Below are 22,669 nucleotides of genomic sequence, written 5' to 3' on the forward strand. Positions count from 1 at the left end.
ATGGGTTGGTAGTGAGCTGAGTGGGAGTTAGCATTACCAACCTTCTGGTTCCAACTCATCTGGGGTCTCTGTGCTTGTGGTCAGCATACCATCCTTGTTAAACGTTAACTTCTCCCCCGTGGCGGTTTCAGTATCTCTGAAATAGCTCAAAGATATTTTTGTGTGTTTCCTTTGATGGGGAATCAGACCTTGCCCCAAGGCTGCACTACTGTATCTCTTGACTGTTCTCTCTTATCTCACATCCCCACCCTCACCCCCCCCTTCCTTAATTAGCAACCACTTGAACCTGCCTGTTGGACTCAGGGAAGGTCTTGGAGGTTGAATGAATCCTATTTTCTGTAATCAGAGAAATTCGGGGCACAGAAAGGCTTTTGTGCCCAAGAGTCCCACGGGGTCCTGCTTGGTATCATAATCTTTTATTGCTAAAATAAAACATATTATATTTTCTGTAAGCCTGTCTGACTCCTCAGTGTCCCTCCTTTACCTTTAGACATTGCACAGAGTCGGACACAACTTAGGGACTGAACAACAACAACAATCTGAGAGCTTGGGTGGGAGCGATGCCTTTTCATGTTCCAGGAAGGAATCTCAGACTTCAGAATCAGAGTGGATTGTCTACTCAGAGGATGGTGGAGTCAGCGCCATGGACCAACTGGACTCTGGGTGGGCTGGGAAGCACACACTCCTGGGAAGGACTGAGTGACCTAAGCATGTCCTGAGCCGCCTTTGCTGGATATTCCAGTTTTGGAGATGACAGCCTCTGGTGGGATGGCCTCTCCTTCCTCAGCAGAGAGACAGAAGTGCAGGTTCAGAGGAAGGTCATGGCCCCCAGTGTGCCCTTGGGCTCCACGCAGCAGGCTTCCAGGGTAGACCTTGCCCACCAGCCAGGATATCATGGTTAGAGAACAAAAGAAACCTTTTAAGATTGAAATAAAATCATTGCCTCTGGAGTGTGTGTATATGTGTCTTTCTAAAAATAGCTATCAAAGGAATTGTTTAAACTTTGCCTACTGTATAAATTAATCTAGTGAACTACTCAACTTAACAATGTGAAGGACAATAAGGTTTCCAGATTGTATATTGTTTAAAATAGGAGTTTAATATTTTTCATCTACTGTAGCATTTTAAAAATCACAGTTCATTTTATATCACTATGGTTTTATGCATTAGAAGTTTTTCTGAAACTGTTTTGAAAGCTCCTGAAGCAAATTAAAGATAAGGGATACTGTGACTGTTAAATATTAACCCTGTTAGCATTAGGATAATTTATATTTTGAGAAAGAAAAGTCTTTTGTGGTGAGTGAGCAAGAAGCAGCTGGCACACGACCCTGCTGCCTGCGGTGGCGGGGGAGGTCGGTGAAGTTGACTGCTTTTGTCCACCTTGCCAGTGTGTTCCAGTGTCCTTCCAGAAAAATCTTTCCTGTACTTTGTCATTCCCGCCTCTCTCTCCTCCCAGTATGGACTCAAAGGGCTGGCATTCAGGGTGAGATAAGCTTTCTGGTCAGATCATCTTGGGGCGTGTCTGAGTCCAAGGTCCTTGCTTGTTCCTGCTTCCTGTGAAGTTGTATGGAGCTGGGGGTGGGTTGGGCTGGGTTTGAGGGCTGGGGGAGGATTGAGGAGGCAGTCTCCCTGCAGCTCTAACCCCTCCCTCCTCTGTGAGGGTTTTGGACTAAGTGTCCTCGATGCCAGCACTCATGTCTTACTTCATGTCTGTCTGCACGTGTGAGAAGGAAGTAGCATAAATGGAATCTGTGTGGCTTGGTTCTTGGCACATAGGAAGTATTCAATAAAATATGGTTGTTATAAAATTCCTCTAATGTCTCTGAGACCTTAAAAAGTCTCCTTGTGGTGAAGGGATTGGTGGTGTAAGTGGGGGATAGAGATTAGGGGGGTCCTGGAAGCTAAATTTTGAACTTGTCTCATTAGATCTCCTGCGGTTAATATAAATATTCCAAATATTCCTGAGTCCAGGTGGATATTAGAGGGAGTTGACCTTTTGGGGAAGACAAAGTGGGATGTGTTCAGGTATACCCTGATGGTCTGGGTTTGTCCAGAGCTATAACACCTCAGACCAGACTTCTGGGCACTAATCAACAGTTCGTGGTTTTGTGGGTCCACTGGTCCTTACTCTGTGGAGACAAATATAATGGGTCCAACCCAGAGTGAACACAGGCTGAGAGAGATTTGCTGAGTGTGTGGCTGTGAATCTGTGAGATTTGGTTTTCTCATCTGTAGAATGAAGATAACAGTGACAACCACGAGGCAGAGGTGAGGAGGGAGAGACACGAGCCCAAGTCGCTTCAGACCTGAACCACTGACACTGGGACACTGGGCAGGCTGGAGGGAGCACTGTGCTTGTGTGTGCTTAGCCGCTCAGTTGTGACTGACTCTGTGACCCCATGGGCTGTGGCCTGCCAGGCTCCTCTGTCCATGGGATTCTCGAGGCAAGAATACTGCAGTGCGTTGCCATACTCTCCTTCAGGGGATCTGAACATCCTGACTCCCACCCTGCAGGCAGACTCTTTACGGTCTGGGTTACCAGGGAAGCACCGAGGGTGGTTGAACCTGGTGTTGCCAATCCATGGCTGCAACTAGTGAAGTCTTTATGTCTGGGGTAGACAGGAAAGCTGGAGAAGGCAATGGCACCCCACTCCAGTACTCTTGCCTGGAAAATCCCATGGACAGAGGAGCCTGGTAGGCTGCAGCCCATGGGGTCGTGAAGAGTCAGACACGACTGAGTGACTTCACTTTCACTTTTCACTTTCAGGCATTGGAGAAGGAAATGGCAACCCACTCCAGCGTTCTTGCCTGAAGAATCCCAGGGATGGCAGAGCCTGGTGGGCTGCTGTCGGTGGGGTCGCACAGAGTCGGCCACGACTTAAGTGACTTAGCAGCAGCAGCAGCAGACAGGAAAGCAGAGATGGGCAGATGGTGGGGCTGTTGTGGCCTTCCAGAGGCTGACTCCATTAGTTCAGAGTTAGCAGTCTTCCTGTTTCTCTGTGGACTAGAGTGTTCTGTGAAATTGGATGAGGTTTAGTAGCCCACGTGCTAATGAAGAGACTCCTGCCACTCAGCTCAACCAATGTTTATGGAGTGTTTCCTACCTGCCGGGAAAGAGTGCCTCCTCTCCTGGATTCCCTCGACATTCCTCAGGTGAACACAGGTCAGGGCTGTGGAGGAGACAGGGTGCCACCCAAACCGCAAAAGCCTTGTGTATGGATCTCATAATTGGGATCAGGAGGTCAGCAAAGCATGCCTTGAGCAAGGTCATTTGAGGTGAGAGCTGTACAGTGGACCGTGATGAATGTGGGGGAGGAGCAGGATCATCCAGTGGCTGGTGAGACCAGTAAGGGGGCAGCTGGGAGAAGCACGGGATGAGGTCAGATAGGAAGCTGGAGGCCTCGGAGCCGCGGAGGTGAGGTTGAAGCAGAGGGGTCCCTTGAAGGGTGAGGCATAAAGTTGACATAAACTGACCTGTGAGTGTCATGACATTGGAAAGAAAATAACCTGGAGGGAGTGAGGCTGGAGGTGGGTCGGGAGACCCATGAGGAAAACTCTGTGTCAGCAGAGAAATGAGAGTATGTAATGGCTGTTAGCATGAATTTGTGAAAATCTTGAATGTGTTGGAAGCACATTTCATGGGAGAGTGGGATGTGAAAGATGCCGTTCAAGTTTCCGGCAGAGAAAACTGGGTGAACACAGGTGTCCTTTACTAGGTAAGGAAAGTTCAGGGAGGGATGAGCTGGGGAGGAAGAGGCAGTCCCGTTGGTTCTTTTTTGGAGACCACAGAATCAGGCCTTTCCTGGTGTTCACTGGGCCTGGCAGAAAAGGGGTCTGAATGGCTGTGCCCAGGCCATGGGTGATACACAATCTTAACAAGCCTTAGGGCACTGTCCATTCAGCCAAGATTCTGGAGTTGGTCCTGGAAACGTGTGAAGCCTGGGGGTTAGCCCCTGGGGGGCCAGGTTGGGGGAGTTCCTGGGTCATCTGCTGGGGAAGAAAAGGAAGCAGCCACGCTGGGGGCTGTGCCTTGTGTACTTTCTAGCCGACATGGAGTCAGGCGGGGGTAGGTGTTATTCTGTGCAGGCTGTGTGCTGCGTACAGTCCCCACTTCCGAGGTTAGAATGCTGCCATCCTGGAGTATGTCTTCTCAGGTGACCAATTAGTAAAGAATCTGCCTGCCAATGCAGGAGACCCAAGTGATGTGGGTTTGATTGCATGGTTGGGAAGATCTCCTGGTGCAGGAAATGGCACTCATTCCAGTATTCTTGCCTGGAAAATTCCAGGCTGGACAGAAGAGCCTGACAGGCTCAGTCCATGGGATCACAAAGAGTGAAACACAACTGAGGGAGTGAGCAAACGTGCACAGCCTGGAGCGGAGCGCTTGTCGAGAACGGTTATCGGGTCTGTGGGTCTCTGTGTCCCCCTCGGGGTGGTTTCAGCTTTACTTGAATCCACTCTCTTGTTGCTGCTCCGATCGTGCTGTTTCCTTCTTGTTAACTGAGTGACTGTCCAGAGGGCAGGGCAGAGTCTGCGGGGACTGCTTTTTCCAGGTTTCACTTTCCAATAGTGAAGGAACCAGAGAAGGGCGGACTGAGCTGACCGGGATCGTTTCCGAGGGTCCGAGGGTCCCATGGTCCAGTCTCTGCAGACACCCCTGGGCCAGGCTCTGCTGCTTCTCCACTCTCCTGGGACCACCTGCCCCCAGACACGAGGAACTCAGACTTGGATCTGGACCAGCATTGGGGCTCTGAGTGACTAACTTCAGGTGCGAATTCTGAGGGCAGATTTGGGGTCTGCCAGGGTCCCTGAACCTTCTCATGCTGCTGAGCTTAGAGGCGCTCCTGAAGTCCCGGCCTTTCAGAGCAGGTAAGTGGGTTTTGAAGACACTGTGGGCAAGAAGAGCAGGCAGGGAGCAGCAGGGCTGAGGAAGAGGCTGAGCAGGTGGCGGGGCTGGGGGCAGGGTGGGTGGTGCTGGATGGTGGAGGGGCTCTAGAGAGACCCAGGACCACCACAGTGAGGGGTGTGCCTTCACTCATTTGCTTCAGTGTTACGGCTATAGCACTTGCTAGTAATAGGTTGTTTTCTAATTCCATGTAGTGACTATAAATATAATTTCATGTGATTCTCATGAAAACCTTGAGATGGAAATGCCGTTAATATCTTCATTTTGCAGAAGAGGAATAACACGAAGATGGTTGAGAAACTTGGCAGACAGGGGCCCAGTCTTGGGTGGAGGATCAGCGCTTAGCCCCTAGTATCTGTCCTTCCCAGGACCCTAAGCTGCCTCCTCCCCTGCCTCAAACATTTAGTGTTTTGGGGTCTTTTCTCTGACGAGGACTCATTTTTTCTCTTTGGCTGCTCTGTTTCCACTGGGATCTCCAACCCCAATGCAGAAATCTTCTTTAAATTGAATGCGGATGAGGATTAAGCTGTCTGTGGGGACTGACTGGGCACCTGGATACGGGCCTTGTCCTTGGTCCCTGCAGGAAAGGGCTGGGTGGGGTTGAAATGCAGGTGAGCTAATCCAGCAGCAGAGGCAGCACACAGTGCCTCTGAAGGACCCACAGTCCCCTTGAGGAGGGTGTTTGTGGGGCCCCAAGTGGGAGCTGGCCTGTACTTCACAGTGAGGAGCTGAACCTGGGTCTCTGTACATAACTGATGTACCGGCGTCACTGGTGGTTGTGAATAATGGGGAGATGCAGGATGGTCCCAGCTCAGGGCCCCCAGTGCTGGGAAAGGAAGCACCTGGTGTTCTGGCAGGGTGGGCTGGGCTGCAGGTGCCATTTGGGTGGGAAGGGAAGGAGGGCGTTTTTCCCAAGCAAACCTTGTGGTTGTTTAGCCCCACAGAGGCTTCCATAGGGCTGGGAGGAGCCCAGGCTCAGTGCTTTCTGGGTGGCAGGGTTGTGGGGAGCCCAGCACCTCATCAGCCCAGGGATCCAGTGGTGGGCTCTGCTCCTACAGGACTGTTTCTGGCCCTGAGCCCTCCTCCCCACCAGGGTCCCTGAGCTCTGGGCCAGCCCTGGGTCTGCCTCCTGCCCTGTGTCTCCCCAGCACTGAGGAGATGGGGGACTTCTCCCGCGGCTCTGGGCTCTGCCACCTCATCTCTCTGCTCCTCTTCACGCAGCTGCCCACTGGGGGTTTCGCACGTGAGTATACCCCACCCCTCTTCCTGTGTGGATTCCTGGGAGCTGGGCTGGTTCTCTCCATCAGGAGTGGGTTGCTGTTTCAAAAGCCTCTTCTCTAGAAAAATTATGATACTCCCCAAACCAGTAATTGCCATTCAGTTTTTGAGAGTCTTCAAGCCTGGTAGCTCAGACGGTAAAGCGTCTGCTTATAATGTGGGAGATCTGGGTTCGATCCCTGGGTTGGGAAGATCCTCTGGAGAAGGAAATGGCAACTCACTCCAGTACTCTTGCCTGGGAAAATCCCATGGACAGTGGAGTATGGTAGGCTACAGTCCATGGGGTCGCAAAGAGTCAGACATGACTGAACGACTTCACTAAGCCTCAGTATAAAGACTATAAGCCTTATAAGTCTTTAAGCCTCAAGGCATATCAAAATGCCTTGATAGCTATCCAATGAGGTGTTTATCATGTTTTAAAAATTCAACTATGGCATATATGACAATATCTTTCACCTCATTTTTTTGTGTAGTATCTTGATTTTACATAACACATTCATTAATTAATTCTTTCCATTTCTCATATATTTACAGAGTATTGAACATGTGGTAGGTGCTTTTTATGAACAAACCAGGCAGATTCGTGTCTTTGTAAAATCTTACAATGTAGCAGGGAACCATGAACAATAAATGCATGAAAGCAGTGTAATGAATAGTTTTTTTTATAAGCAATGAGAGGAGAAGCAGTGAAGCATCATGGGGTAGAGGGCAGTCAGGCATGTGGAGGTGGGAAGTGGGCAGCAGTGTTCAGAGAGGTGTTCAGTGAGACAGTGAGATAAGAATAAAACCTGGAGGAGGGGGTGAGCCTGTGAGGGTTCCACTGGAAGCATGGCTTCTGCAAGAGAGAACAGCCAGTGAAAAGCTGCCTGTGGGCCTGGATTGTTCAAGGGACTGTGGAGGCAAGTCTTGGCTAGAGCAAAGTGAAGGAGAGGGCGAGAAGTAGGAGCTTGGGTCCAGAAGCCCTGGGTGTCATCCCCATCAGGCCTTTGGTCCACTGAAGGGACTGAGGAGAGTCGGCAAAGCTTTGGGCAGAGTGGGGACGTGGTTTACAGGTGGAAAGAGCTGCAGACTTGGGAGTGAGGAGAGGAGACCCAAGGAGGCCAGTGTACTGTCGCCCTCCAGGTGAGAGACCAAGGTGACTCAGATCAACTCTGAGCAGCTCAGGAGCTGAGGAGTCATTCTCTGTAGATCCAGCAGGGACGTCCTGCACAAGGGTCAGGTCATGGCCCATCCTCCAGGCCTCAGAAGGCCAAGGGCTCTGAGGAGATGTCAGTGGGGGTGAAAATGGGCACTTGTGGGTGAAAAAAGTGAAGGTAGGCTTTTAATGGAAACAGTATTTGTGTCTAGTTTTTAGTGCACATTTGAGCTGGGGAGAAAGTCATGAACAGAGATAAATTTAGCTCTGGAATAGAATAGTGTGGCTATACTAGGATGTGACTGAATGATCAAGGAGTTTTGGCTTTGACCACAGGTATTCTGTTTGGTCAGGGTTCAGTCCTGCCCAAGAAGGGCAGGATAGAGCTGTGCTTCTCAAAGTGAGGCCCCTGGAACATCAGTACCAGCATCTTGGAATAGTTTAGAAATGCACATCCTTGGGCCCACCCAAGACCTTACTGAATCTCTGGGGGTGCTGGCCCACCACTGCGGTTTTGTAAGCCCTCTTGCTGATTTTGCTGCATGCTGAAGGTGGAAACCATTGAGCTAGAATTTTCCATGGAAGGGTGTGAAGACAGCAATACAGATGGATGAGGGACTGTCTTTGACATCTTTTCTGGGTCACAAAATTATCATCAGTCTAGCTCAAATTTAGAATCATCACAGCTCAACCTATCAGGTCAGGGTTCATCCCACCCGACACCTGTCCCCAGCCTGCCCGGGGCTTTCCATCACACTGAGCGTGTGTTCCGTGCTCCCTCTGTGTCTCCTCCTCTCTCACTCCTGTGTCTGTGTCCACAGAGGGGTTCACCGTGATCGCTCCCCCAGACCCCATTGTGGCAGTGCTGGGCGGGGAAGTCCAGCTACCCTGTCGTGTATCTCCAGCTATGAGTGCCGAAGACATGGAGCTGAGGTGGTTCCGCTCCAGGTTTTCAGAAGCCGTGTTCATCTATCAAGACCGACTCGAACAGAAAGAGGAGCAGATGGTTCCTTACGCAGGGCGGACCTCGCTGGTGAGGGACCTCCTCAATCAGGGAGAAGCTGCCGTGCGTATCCAGAATGTCCATGTTTATGATGATGGACTGTACACCTGCTTCTTCAAAAAGGGAGGCTTCTACGAAGAGGCCAATTTGGAGCTGAAGGTGGCAGGTTGGTGACTTATTTTTGATCCTGGAGTATTGGAGTTGGGAGGAACTTCAGGGATAATGGCAATCAATCCCTCATTTTATAGATATGGAACAGGAGGCTCATCCACTCATTCCAGTTTTTGGTACAAACATATTAAAACCCTACTCTATGTCACATCCTGTTCTGGGCACCTGGGATGCATCAGTGAACCAAACAATGTTCCCTGTTCTGTGGAGTTTATATTCTAGAGGCAGTGCATAAATACTTTGACAAATAGGTTATAGAGGAAATTAGGAGGTGGTAAGTATTAATACTTATGATAAAAGGGCAAATATAACAGTGGAAGGGGATCAGGATTGGGTGGGGTGGGCTTGTGTTATGTGGGGCTTTGGGTTGGGATTTTCTGACAATTTGAGCAGAGGCTCAAAGGAAGTAGGGATTTAGCCATGTAGATATCTGTGGGACCAGAGTTCCCAGCAGAGGAAACACCTGGCGTGAAACCCTGAGGCAGGAGTGTGGCTGGAGGAGTGTGACTGGAGGAGGAGTGGCTGGAGCAGGAAGCCCTTGTGGTTGATACGATGAGTAAATGGAGGGTTGTAAGAGATGACAACAATTGAATAAAGATATGTTCTTGGCACGGGGTGCACAGAGAAAGGATTGATTAATGCTCTCTCTGGTGGTCAGGAGAATTTTGCAGGTAATGTACACTGAAAGGGGCCCCTGAGTTCATTAGATCAGGCTGCAAAGAGCCCTTGAGGTTGATGCACTGGAATATGAGAAGTCAGGGGAGAGGAGAAGAAAGAAGAGAAAGAGAGAAGAGAGGAGATAGAGTGTGGTGATTGCAGTCGCTAGCAGTTAACCAGAGTCCTTGGTGCTGCAGTGTGTGGTCCCTGAGGGGCACAGACAGTGGAAGCTGGGGGGAAGAGGAGAGGAATTTGAGGGGCCAGGTAGATGCTAGGTTGTAGAAGACTTTGCATGCTGTGCTATGGATGTTGATGCACCACTGAGGAAATTTTCAACAGGGCAGTTCCTGGGAGATTTCTTTGGTCAGCTGTGAATGAAAGGTGAGCCAGGCCGAAGGCATGGATGTAGTTACGAGGTCCACAGGCTGACCCCCAGAAGAGGCAATGGGATCACATAGAGGGACGAGGGGATCAGACATCTGTGATGTTTAGAAAGTAGAGCAAGCTGATTGAGTGTATTTGTGGACAGAGTTTGGGGGGGAGAGGAGACTGCAGAAACTCTTAGGGTTTTGCATTGGCTGTTTGTTGTTTAGTGGTAAGAATATTGAAAATTATGTGTGTTGATTGAAGAAAAACACACAACTTAAGAACTGTGAGCTGTGTTTTATTCAGGGTCTTACTGAGGGGTATATAATCCAGGAAATAGCTTCTCAGTAGCTCTGAGAACCTGCTCCAATGAGGCAGGGGGAGAAGCCAGTTTATACAGGATTTTGGCTAGGGAACAAGTGCAGTCAAGCATGCTTAGTATGCTAAGTGGCTTCAGTCGTGTCCGACTCTGCGACCCCATGAACTTGTAGCCCACCAGACTCCTCTGGCCATGGGATTCTCCAGGTAAGAATACTGGAGTGGGCTGGCATTTCCTCCTCCAGGGGATCCTCCCAGCCCAGGGATCTAACCCACGTCTCCTGTTGCTCTTGCATTGTAGGTAGATTCTTTACTGCTGAGCCACTGGGGAAGCCCAGAAGTCAAGAGTACACTTTGGTAAAATGTTACTGTTTGTCGCGAGGATCAGATATCTCAGTTAACAATATTAGCACTTTTCTAGGAAGACGCGGAGAAGGCAATGGCACCCCACTCCAGTACTCTTGCCTGGAAAATCCCATGGACGGAGGAGCCTGGTAGGCTGCAGTCCATGGGGTCTCGAAGAGTCGGACATGACTGAGCGACTTCTCTTTCACTTTTCATTTTCATGCACTGGAGAAGGAAATGGCAACCCACTCCAGTGTTCTTGCCTGGAGAATCCCAGGGATGGCGGAGCCTGGTGGGCTGCTGTCTATGGGGTCGCACAGAGTCGGCCACGACTGAAGCGACTTAGCAGCAGCAGCAGCAGCAGGAAGATGCAAGAATCTAGGTTCACTAAATATTTTTTTCCTGAGATATCTCTAAGTATCTAAGGGGCCTGTTTTTCCAAAGCACAGAGTGCCTTACCGTATTTTCACCCCGAATTCCTTTCAGAGAGTACTGTCAGTGAGTGACTGAGAGGTTAATGACTTGAATCTTGTAGAATTGGATGCTGGGCAAGATTCTTTGCTTTATGTATGTTAGTTATCTATTGTCAAGATAATGCTGTGTAATAAAGAGTCACAAAGATCACAGTGGCGTATAACAGTAACCATTTATTTAATTCAGGCATGAAGGGAGTGCAGCTAGTTTGGGCTGTATTTGATTAATCTTATCTGGGTTTATTCATACCTCTTTGGCCATGTCGGCTACAAAACAAAAACAAAATCTCCCAACCCAGAAATCATCTTCACAGTTAGTGGAGAAAGAACACAGTTTTATTACTGAATGGGCATTCAACCAGTATGTGATAGACATCACAGGCAATCGACTAAGAGATCATAAAGACAGAAAGATATCTCCCCCCTTTTATAAAGCCAAGCAGATACAATCCATTACATACTTGTTTTTAAGAAGAACAATAACTATTCCTCATGTCGGAGGACTTGACAGCACCATCTGTCACACAGTTCACTCTAAATTTTCCTGGCAATTGAGCTGACCATCCATGTTAGCTAACTGGTTTAAGCCAGAGGAAAAACAAATTCTTATGTGTTTATGACAGGAGGTATTTTTACACCTTGTAACTTGGTGATGGCTGAAGTTGGGCTCCTACCCTCCCACAGGGAAGGGGAAAGTGGGGTGCTGTTTCCCTTGAACTTTATATATACGGATGGCTCCTAGGTCCTAGTGAAAGACATTCCTGGGTCAAAATTCTTATGTAGTTCTCAAAAAGGATTTATATACATTTAAAACTGGGGAGAAAATACCTACAATTACAGGTTTTCTCAAATAAATATTCTAAGAAAAACAAGGGAAGGGGAATCTCTGCCCTTATTTTCAACAGGGAGAATGAGCCTGTTATTTTTAATTCGTATTTGTCATTACAGTCAGCTGAGGAGGTCACATAAGAACCTTTGCTGGGTCTGTTCATGTGGATTTGTTCAACTGGCTATTGATTGATCTAGGAAAGTTTCAGCAGGAAAGGCTGTACTAGAGCAAACATGTCCTTCCCCTGGTGGAGAGCAGCCCAACAACACAAGGACTTTACAACCTAGTCATGTGACCTAATCTCTTAGTGGCTAGTTGAGTCACAGGACTGGCCCAGAGGCAGAGTGTGGAGGCACCAAAAACTGTGGCCGACAGGGAGCTGGATATAAAGGGGAGTGAAGAGTTGGCAATATTTTTATACAGAATCCATCACAGATGGGGCCAAACCACATATTCAGTTCTAGAATCATGAGTTGGAAGTATATGTGAGGAATCTGGGTAGAGGTAAACCTGTGGATAAGAGGAAGGGATGTTCAGGACATAGAGTTGTTAGATGACTTAATTTTGGTGGTGATTTACAAAGAGAGGCAGTGGGTGTGGAAGCAGACGCCCTGGGAGTGTGTGAGGTGAGGAGAGTCCAGGATAAGGGTGGACCTGGGACCACATTCCTCCCCCTGTTTACATGGCATCAGCCCTTCCATCTGCATGACTGGGGAGAAGGGGTCCAGCCCTCTGAAACCCTGGGGGTCCCCATGCTCCTTCCTTCTGTTCTCCGAGGCAAGGCCGCCTCCTTGTTCCCTGTGGGATCAGGCTGCCCCCAGAGCCCCCAGAGCCCCCAGAATGCCAAGTGCAGGGCGCCCCCTGGAGTTGTGCACACGTAGGCACTGCTGGGTCCCTGGGCTCTGCATCTTGCCTCCCACAGGTGTGGGCTCTGCCCCTCAGGTGCGCATCACAGGGCCTGAGGAAGATGGGGTCCGCGTGGTGTGCACAGCCTCGGGGTGGTTCCCGAAGCCTCAGGTGCAGTGGAGAGACGTCAGCGGAGAGAAGTTCCTGGCGTTCTCCGAGGCCCACACCCAGGATGCTGAAGGGCTGTTCAGCATGGAGGCGGCGCTGGTGGTGCGAGACAGCTCTGTGGGGAATGTGACCTGCTCCATCCTCAACCCTGTCCTGGGCCAGGAGAAGGCCATGGCCATTTTCATCCCAGGTCAGATGGGCTCCTGGCTTCCAGCAGGGCTGGAGGAGGGGGCCAGGTGTTCCTGGGTGTTCCAGGCTGGGCTGTCCTTGGCGGGGGCCCTGACAGGGTGTCTGGCTGGGCTGCAGAGCCCTTCTTCCCCCAGGCCTCTCCCTGGAAGGTGGCTTTCTCGGTGAGCCTGACTGTGCTGGTGATCTTGCTCCTTGGGGCTGGGTGTTACACCAAGAGAGAACATTCCATGAAGGTGCGGGAGATGCGAGAAAAGGAGACTCTGTGCCAGACTAGAGAGCAGGACTGTCGGACAAAGGAGGAAGTGCTGAAGGACGCAGGTAAGGCAGGACAGGGGTCAAGGCTGGTGAATGTGGCAGCTGGTGCTGAGAGGGAGGAACTGACCACAGGGCCTGAGTCCAGGGCTCTGCGGATATCCCAGTCCAGAGCAGGTGGCTGGGGAGACCTGGGTGGACAGCTGGAGCCGTGGAGGCTCCGATGGGTCTGTAGTTGGAACGTCTTCTTCAGAGGTTACAAACAGAGAGGTGGTATTTGTGGATTATTTTTTTTAGGGAGTAGAGTTCATGGCTTTTTTTTTTTTTACTCTCTTTCAGCTAAACTTCAGGAAGAACTTGGTAAGTTCTGCTTTTCCTCTTAAGCTCTCCGCATCCCCTTCATAGGAGACAGTCTGGTTCTTAGCTCACCTATTTCCTGTGTGTTGCCTTTCAGAGAAGAGGAAATCCGCTTATCTGGCTGGTGAGTGACTCTCCAGGTGTCCTTGGGTTTCCTGTCCTACCTGTGCCAAGGCATCCCTCTCTTCCATTCTGTCTAGGCATAGAAATGTGGACCTGCTTCCCTGGGACAGAAGTGGAAGCTTCTAGGAGGCAGAATCCATGCATGGGCTCTCCCAGATCTGGACTGCTGGTTCCCACCCATTTCTTGGGATCCTGGGTGTAATGATGACCCCAGAGTCTATCATGCACCCTGGGTCTTATTCCAACCCCGACTGACCCACCGTATTAATAGTTTACTATCCTTCTGTGCATCTTGTTTTCAGTCAGTACCCAGAAGCAAAAGTCATGTGCTGTGAGATTTCATTAAAGGAGCTATACAAATAACCAGCTTGATTAAGTTTAGGAGTTTGACCTCCTATCTCCATCCCAAAACACTGTCCAAGGAGTCCATTCCCTCCAGTTTCTTTGGGTGATGATCAAAAAGTTATGGGGAGAACTGAAATGACCATGTACAGAATAGCCATGGAATGAACTGTCAGTACCCCTGAATAGTGTTTATCTCTAGCAATATTTCATCTGAGAAAGATTAGCCACTTTTACACAGAGCTCATCTCACTTCTTAAAGTAGTTCCCATATCAAGTTATTTCGCAAATTTATTTTTTCCAGGAAAAAAACTGAATATAATAATGCTTTCTTAAAATTATATAATAATTTCTATTTTACTCCTTAAAATATTTTCACACATAGTAGAATTTTTGACCCTTAGTAGCAAAAGTGAATATAGATAGAATAAAAATTTTTGAGGGTTTTGAGGCAAGAACAGCTAAGTGACTTGCTAAACATCACACGCAGCAGTGGGACAGTGGTGGAAGTCAGTATGGAGTGTGCAGGCCACCTGACCTGTGCTCCAGCGGATTCCCCACCACACCCGCTCTCTGCACATGGCTGGAGGTTACCTCCTCTCCAGCCTCTCCCCCAGGTTAGTCTCACCGGCAGAGCAGAGGGGAGCAGAGGGGAGGCAAGGGCCAATAGTTTCACACTGAGCAGGTTTCTTCTGGCTGAGGTCTCACCAGAGTGTGTTCCCTTTCAGCCTGGAGGAAGGCCCAGCTGTATGCAGGTAAGTGGATCTGAGTTCCTGTGGCCTCCCCTCCCCAACCTAGACTCTGCCCCCTTCTCCATGAGATGACCCCACAGCAGGGTGGGGTAGGTGTCCTTGGTCTTCTTATCACCTGCGTAGCCTCCACCTGGAGACTGCAGGGACTCCTCAGAACACAGATGTGCCTCCATCCTACCCGTGCTCTGCTGCAGGCACTGTCAGGGTTAGCAGCACCCTCCCCAAACACCTGGTGCAACTGGGACTTCTTTTTGTGAAAGTGACATTGGAGGGGTCAGTGGTGAGGAGAGATGGCAGCAGGGAACGACTGTGTGAATCAGGAATTGCTCATCTCTGGAAGATTTCAGAAGTCATGCTTGCCTACTCAGGACTCAGTTCTTCTCAAGGGGGCCCTTGATTCCTGATCTGTCTTGCTTCAAAATTCCTTCCTTTTTTGGCTCTAGTTTTGTTTTTCCTATTTTCTCTTGGTCCTCTGAGATACTGATCCTCTCTCTACCCCCTCATGCTCTGACTCTGTGTCCAGGCTGGGTTTCATCCTCCAAGCCTCTTGGTTGCTGAGGAATTAGTTGCTGTAGAGTAGGTGTTCTGAATCTGGGGTCCAAAAACCATGGGGTGTTTCTGGGCTCCTTGGGTAAGGGTCTATGAACGTTCTTAAGTTCTACTCAAAATCTTGTGTTTATGTTTGTGTGACAGGGACAAAAATGTAACAACCATGATCTTCCTTTTCAGAGAATTCTGTATTTGCTGATGGGTTAATTTTGGTTGGGTATATTAGGGGCCATGGACCAAGATTGGGAAAGAAGAAATGTAGAGGAGACAAAATCATTTCACAGAGAAATGGTGGGAAACAAATCAGGGATGACAAGACCAGAAGGAGGAAGGGAGGAGGAGAGGAGGAGGAAGTGCCGTGTCTGAGATTTGTCTTGTAGAGATGGAGTGGCTTGTAGTGGTGGAAGAGAGACCACAAGTCATAGCCATTGTGGTTTGCTGGGGAGCACACAGACGGTGTGCAAGTTATTTAGGTGCATAAAGTGTGATCGAACCCATCTTTGCATCATGCAAAGATGGGCTCGATAAAGGACAGAAATGGTATGGACCTAACAGAAGCAGAAGATATTAAGAAGAGGTGGCAAGAATACACAGAAGAACTGTACAAAAAAAGATCTACACTACCCGGATAATCACGATGGTGTGATCACTCATCTAGAGCCAGACATCCGGGAATGTGAAGTCAAGTGGGCCTTAGAAAGCATCACTATGAACAAAGCTAGTGGAGGCGATGGAATTCCAGTTGAGCTATTTCAAATCCTGGAAGATGATGCTGTGAAAGTGCTACACTCAATATGCCAGCAAATTTGGAAAACTCAGCAGTGGCCACAGGACTGGAAAAGGTCAGTTTTCATTCCAATCCCAAAGAAAGGCAATGCCAAAGAATGCTCAGACTACTGCACAATTGCATTCATCTCACATGCTAGTAAAGTAATGCTCAAAATTCTCCAAGCCAGGCTTCAGCAATACGTGAACCGTGAAATTCCTGATGTACAGGCTGGTTTTAGAAAAGGCAGAGGAACCAGAGATCAAATTGCCAACATCCGCTGGATCATGGAAAAAGCAAGAGAGTTCCAGAAAAACATCTACTTCTGCTTTCTTGATGATGCCAAAGCCTTTGACTGTGTGGATCACAACAAACTGGAAAATTCTAAGAGAGATGGGAATACCAGACGACCTGACCTGCCTCTTGAGAAATCTGTATGCAGGTCAGGAAGCAACAGTTAGAACTGGACATGGAACAACAGCCTGGTTCCAAATAGGAAAAGGAGTAAGTCAAGGCTGTATATTGTCACCCTGCTTACTTAACTTCTCTGCAGAGTACATCATGAGAAACACTGGACTGGAAGAAACACAAGGTGGAATCAAGATTGCTGGGAGAAATATCAATAACCTCATATATGCAGATGACACCACCCTTATGGCAGAAAGTGAAGAGGAGCTAAAAAGCCTCTTGGTGAAAGTGAAAGAGGAGAATGAAAAAGTTGGCTTAAAGCTCAACATTCAGAAAACGAGGATCATGGCATCCGGTCCCATCACTTCATGGGAAATAGACGGGGAAACAGTGGAAACAGTGTCAGACTTTATTTTTTTGGGCTCCAAAATCACTGCAGATGGTGATTGCAGCCATGAAATTAAAAGACACTTACTCCTTGGAAGAAAAGTTATGACCAACCTAGATAGCATATTCAAAAGCAGAGACATTACTTTGCTGTCTAAGGTCCATCTAGTCAAGGCTATGGTTTTTCCAGTAGTCATGTATGGATGTGAGAGTTGGACTGTGAAGAGTGCTGAGCACTGAAGAATTGATGCTTTTGAACTGTGGTGTTGGAGAAGACTCTTGAGAGTCCCTTGGACTGCAAGGAGATCCAACCAGTCCATTCTGAAGGAGATCAGCCCTGGGATTTCTTTGGAAGGAATGATGCTAAAGCTGAAACTCCAGTACTTTGGCCACCTCATGCGAAGAGTTGACTCATTAGAAAAGACTCTGATGCTGGGAGGGATTAGGGGCAGGAGGAGAAGGGGACAACAGAGGATGAGATGGCTGGATGGCATCACGGACTCGATGGATGTGAGTCTGAGTGAACTCCAGGAGTTGGTGATGGACAGGGAGGCCTGGCGTGCTGCGATTCATGGGGTCGCAAAGAGTCGGACACGACTGAGTGACTGAACTGAACTGAAAGTGTGATCAACTCCTTGATATCTCTTAAGAAATTTCAATAAAGGCATATTTGTTTTTAAGTCATTTTAAGGTAACCATGTCGGAGAAGTCAATGGCACCCCAACTCCAGTACTCTTGCCTGGAAAATCCCATGGATGGAGGAGCCTGGTGGGCTGCAGTCCATGGGGTTGGGAAGAGTAGGACACAACTGAGCGACTTCCCTTTCACTTTTCACTTTCATGCAATGGCAACCCACTCCAATGTTCTTCCCTGGAGAATCCCAGGGACAGAGGAGCCTGATGGGCTGCTGTCTATGGGGTCACACATAGTTGTACACGACTGAAGTGACTTAGCAGCAGTAACAAAGTAACCATGTAATTCAGTCTGCCTCTGATAATGAGACCATCTCAACCTTCCTGTAGTGGTTAGGGCAGGAGTGTGGTATGGGGCATCCTAATGTAATGTATCGTTGTTCTGAGAACCCTGTAGCTTTGATCTGTACCCTGTAAACCCATGCAGCATACCCTTTCTCTGATTGGAATGTTTCTGTTTACAGACAGGAATATAGATCGTGAGAGACAGAGAAGGGTAAGCCAAGGGTGAAAATGCCTGGGAGCTAGATGCGTGAGGATTTAGGATCCCACCTGAGGGATTCTTACTGATTCACCCTGGGATTTATGTTAAATATGAGGATCAGATAGTTCTCTTTTACTATCTTTCCCTTACCTACTAGATTAAAAAGCATGTGTTTTAATACATACCTTGTGTAATCTTTTGTTTTGTAAGGATAAACCCCATTAAGCTAGAATCAGTTTTTATATTGACAAGTGTCAAGTGGGAGGTGGTCAAATGTCAGATCTCTTTTTATTCATAAAATTGGAAAAAATTGTATTAATGATTTGCTGTAGAAATTAAGTGAAGAATAGCATCACACTTGATACATGTGGAGTCTCACAATTAAATGCCAACTCTCTTTTTCCTTCCTCCCTCTTTTTCTTGTTATTAATCTCTATCATTTGTGGTATAGATAGCTAAGGATCAACTAGTGTCTTGGTGAAGAACAAATAAATGAAAGTTCATTTTTTTCTCAAAGGGTCACATGGGTTAGGCTGCTTTATGTGATCTTATTTCCATCAGGCAAATAAAAGGAATGTCAATTTCATCATGAACCTGTATTAAGTAGGAATGGTGTAATAACTTTATACCTCAAAATGGCTAAAAAAAAAGAGCCATTTACTAATTTCCACAAATGTTCTAATCTTGTTCCTGATTCTCCACCCTGTTGGAGGCAACAGCTCTGTGCAGACATTTCAGCGTCTTATGACATATAGGGTTTGCTTTGCTTTGGTTGTTGAGCTTCCTTTCTTTTTTCCAAAAGCGAGTATGGAAGTTGGAAGGAATTATTTGGCCTTGGGTCAGTTGGGAAAGGGATCCTTATGTTCTTCTTTAGTCATATCAGGCCATTGCCCGGGGGACACTAGTCTGATCTGGTCCTTAAGATTCTTGGTTTGGGGCTGGCCGAGGATCAGCAGGTCTTGGCTAGGTATTTGGGTTATCGCCCCCTGACCCTTGGTCACATCGTAAGGGTCTTAATCGCATCTGTAAATTTCCCTTTACCACAGTGTATTCACACAGTCTGAGGTTTAGAACATGGACATCTTTGGGGTCCTCTTGTGGTTCTCCTGGAAGCTTACAACCTCTCTGGGCAATTATAGGGGGAAGCAGATGACTAGATCTAATATTTTGGGTTTTCCTTCACAGGTAGAACTGTTCTTGTTCCACTAACCCTACAAAAAGCAGAAGAGAATTCATGGGTGTCTTTCCTCTCACTGCATGTCTGTCTTTATCACTTCAAACATCCCTCTCCTTTCCTTGAAATCTCTCCATTGTCTCCTAACTGAGCAAGATTTCTCTGATGCTGTATCCCAAATTCTCTTCACTAATGACTTATAGTCATTCTCTGAGTTTGGTTCAGCTAAGTTATATTCTACCACTGACTTGGAGGTAACCTGCATGCTCAATTCAATTAGCTCTTCATAATTGCTTACGAACCTTGGAAATTTTGATCTCCCTAATTCTTTCTCCAGAAAACTTAGTTTTAAGGATGTCTGGCTAAGGACTGGAGAAAATGTTATTTTATAGTGAAGTTTAGGCAATTTGTTTAGATTGATATCAAGCCTCTTAACCCCTCAGTATAAAGATTTATGGCTTTGCCTTCATGGTAAGGTTGCAACATGATGGTTCTCTGTGTGTTTATGAAAAGAAATACATGCGTCAGTTGAATATTTCCAAAACATTTTCCCCTATAACTCTCTCAAAAGTATGCTTCATGATACTAAGCACTGACCTTGATATGTACAGTCTCTACAAACCCCTGATATGAAACCTGTGTTTTCCTTGTAGATTGGCGGAAGGAGGAGTTCCAGGAATGTGAGTGACTTTGTATTTTTTTCTGGATTTTCCTACTGCTGTCCCTGTGGCCTCGCCTTCAGTTTTCAGTGGTGACATAGATGCTGTCACCATCAATAGTGTGGGGTGGGATGTGGTGGTGATAGTCACACACAGGTGGGGCTGATGACTTTGGCTGATATTGAACGCTAAATAGACATCCTTCAGCCCTTGGAGAGCAGGCTGGTCCTCAAGGGCTCTGTGACATATTGCACCCTGAAATCAGTCTCGTGGGTCCTATTCCTGCTTGGAGGCCCATCGACTTGAATCACAAGTACCTATTGTCAGGGTGCTTAGCCTTCCTTCCATGCAGCTGAGATTCTGGGTTGAGGGGTGGTTGAGTGTTCTTGGGGAGGGGAGGATCTTGAATGATAGATAACTTTCTCTGCAGGGCCTGTCACTCTGGATCCAGGATCTGCCCATTCAGACCTTGTCATCTCTCATGAAAACACAAGTGTGACCTTGAAGGCCTCCTGTGTGAATGCTGTAGATAAATTAAGTGTACTGGGCTTTGAGGGCATCACATCAGGGCGCTGTTACTGGGAGGTGGAGATCAGGGATGGAGACCAAAGCGAGTGGGCCCTGGGGGTCTGTAAGGAAGGTGTGAACAGGAAAGGCTGGTACGTGGAGTCCTCAGATAGAGGGTTCTGGGTTGTGGGGAGATATGAAAGAGGATATTGTGCCCTTACTGTACCTGAGACTCCGCTATCCCTCATGCAGGCTCCCCACCCCAGGCTTAGGGTGGGGGTGTTCCTGGACCACCAGGAAGGGGATGTCTCCTTCTACAACATGACTGATGGCTCCCACATTTTCTCCTTCCCTCAGACTTCCTTCTCTGAGACCCTCTTTCCATACTTCATGATTAGGTTAGGAGACGTGTCCCTGACCGTCTGCTCCGAGGTGGGAGGGTCTGAGGGGCTCCCTGTTCCCCTTAGCAATCCTTCTCTGGAGGAGTCTGTGAGCCTCCCAGGGGCGGGGTTCAGCTCAGGCTCTGGTGCTGATGGTCCTCCAGGGGCTGAGTCTCCATTGCTCCCTTGCAACCCTGAGGCTGTGTCCCCATAGGGCTGGTCACTCTCCTGGACCCTCACTGTGCCTCTTCCTGGAGCTGCAGACTCCCTGTGACAGAGGCCCCTGAGGTGCAGCCTGGATGGCTGAGGGTCTCCCCCTCCTGCTCTGGAGACAGGCTCTTGGGCTTGTGGTTATGAGAATTTTCAGTTCATGCCATATGCTCAGGTGACAGATTACAAAAGTTGACTCTCTGAGCTGGTTTGGGGGTAGCCTGAAGTTTACTATGGGACACTTTTTCTTTTAGTAATGAAAAATATTTCATGAAGCTTTTATACTGTTTGGATATGCTAAGTGATGAGAGGTTGAATTACTCTGCAGACTAATGTTTTTGTTGTTGTTTAGTTGCTAAGTTGTGTCTGACTCTTTTGTGACCCCATGGACTAAAGCCCACCAGGCTCCTCTGTTCACGGGATTTCCCAGGCAAAAATACTGGAGTGAGTTGCCATTTGCTTCTCCAGGAGATCTCCCTGCCCCAAGGATTGAACTCAGGTTTCCTCCATTGGCAGGTGGATTCTTTAAGGCTGAGCCACCAGGGAAGCCTGGTGGTGTTACTTTATCCAATTTGAGTTTGTTAAATAGAACCCAGAGAGTGATGGTTGGTCCCCAGTTTTTTTTGGAGGATGGACACTATCAAATCAGAAAAGCTGGCCATACAAAAATTTCCAGGGAAATGGTTGGCTGATAGAGTCTTAAGGAGTCTAATATTTTACTTTTTGTATTTTCTGTTGTGGAATAGATAAAACGCACGCACCAGTTTCCCCTTAATTTCAGTAAATTTTTGTTACCTGTAAAAAACCTGTGTTGTGTTCATTTAAAGAGTTAAGGAGATGGATCTAGGTTTTTCATTTCTGTTAACATCAGCTAGAAATAAGAGAACTGCTATCTGAATTAAGATGTAAATGAAGAAGAGAATTTTCGGAGGCAGGGTGAATTGCAAAAAGCTTTGATCAATTGCACTCATCTCACACGCTAGTAAAGTAATGCTCAAAATTCTCCAACCCAGGCTTCAGCAATACGTGAACTGTGAACTCCCTGATGTTCAAGCTGGTTTTAGAAAAGGCAGAGGAACCAGAGATCAAATTGCCAACATCTGCTGGATCATGGAAAAAGCAAGAGAGTTCCAGAAAAACATCTATTTCTGCTTTATTGACTATGCCAAAGCTTTTGACTGTGTGGATCATAACAAACTGGAAAATTCTGAGAGAGATGGGAATACCAGATTTCCTGACCTGCCTCTTGAGAAATCTGTATGCAGATCAGGAAGCAACAGTTAGATCTGGACATGGAACAACAGCCTGGTTCCAAATAGGAAAAGGAGTACGTCAAGGCTGTATATTGTCACCCTGCTTATTTAACTTCTATGCAGAGTACATCATGAGAAACACTGGACTGGAAGAAACACAAGGTGGAATCAAGATTGCCGGGAGAAATATCAATAACCTCAGATATGCAGATGACACCACCCTTATGGCAGAAAGTGAAGAGGAGCTAAAAAGCTTCTTGATGAAAGTGAAAGAGGAGAGCGAAAAAGTTGGTTTAAAGCTCAACATTCAGAAAATGAAGATCATGGCATCTGGTCCCATCACTTCATGGGAAATAGATGGGGAAACAGTGGAAACAATGTCAGACTTTATTTTTGGGGGCTCCAAAATCACTGCAGATGGTGATTGCAGCCATGAAATTAAAAGACACTTACTCCTTGGAGGAAAAGTTATGACCAACCTAGATATCATATTCAAAAGCAGAGACATTGCTTTGCCGTCTAAGGTCCATCTAGTCAAGGCTATGGTTTTTCCAGTAGTCATGTATGGATGTGAGAGTTGGACTGTGAAGAGTGCTGAGCACTGAAGAATTGATGCTTTTGAACTGTGGTGTTGGAGAAGACTCTTGAGAGTCCCTTGGACTGCAAGGAGATCCAACCAGTCCATTCTGA

The 22,669-nt window shown here is 47.7% G+C and overlaps 1 protein-coding gene across 1 annotated transcript; it reads left to right on the forward strand.

Annotated features, from left to right (window-relative positions):
* Positions 1–6,064: 6,064 nt before the first annotated feature.
* On the forward strand, positions 6,065–20,730 carry LOC128056553 (butyrophilin subfamily 1 member A1-like). Its single transcript, XM_052649339.1, has 9 exons — positions 6,065–6,149; positions 8,141–8,488; positions 12,404–12,685; positions 12,802–13,002; positions 13,276–13,296; positions 13,391–13,417; positions 14,487–14,513; positions 19,624–19,650; positions 20,060–20,730. Exons 1-9 carry the CDS (start codon positions 6,065–6,067, stop codon positions 20,728–20,730), a joined length of 1,689 nt encoding a protein of 562 aa, XP_052505299.1.
* Positions 20,731–22,669: the final 1,939 nt, after the last annotated feature.

Source organism: Budorcas taxicolor, chromosome 11, assembly GCF_023091745.1.
Source record: "Budorcas taxicolor isolate Tak-1 chromosome 11, Takin1.1, whole genome shotgun sequence".
NCBI classification, from domain to species: domain Eukaryota; kingdom Metazoa; phylum Chordata; class Mammalia; order Artiodactyla; family Bovidae; genus Budorcas; species Budorcas taxicolor.

Excerpts from the sequence above, each read along its gene's own strand:
- LOC128056553 (XM_052649339.1), top strand. The coding sequence starts at position 6,065 with ATGGGGGACTTCTCCCGCGGCTCTGGGCTCTGCCACCTCATCTCTCTG. Across the intron at positions 12,686-12,801 it reads CATGGCCATTTTCATCCCAG|AGCCCTTCTTCCCCCAGGCC; the intron begins GTCAGATGGGCT and ends GCTGGGCTGCAG. Across the intron at positions 13,297-13,390 it reads TAAACTTCAGGAAGAACTTG|AGAAGAGGAAATCCGCTTAT; the intron begins GTAAGTTCTGCT and ends GTTGCCTTTCAG.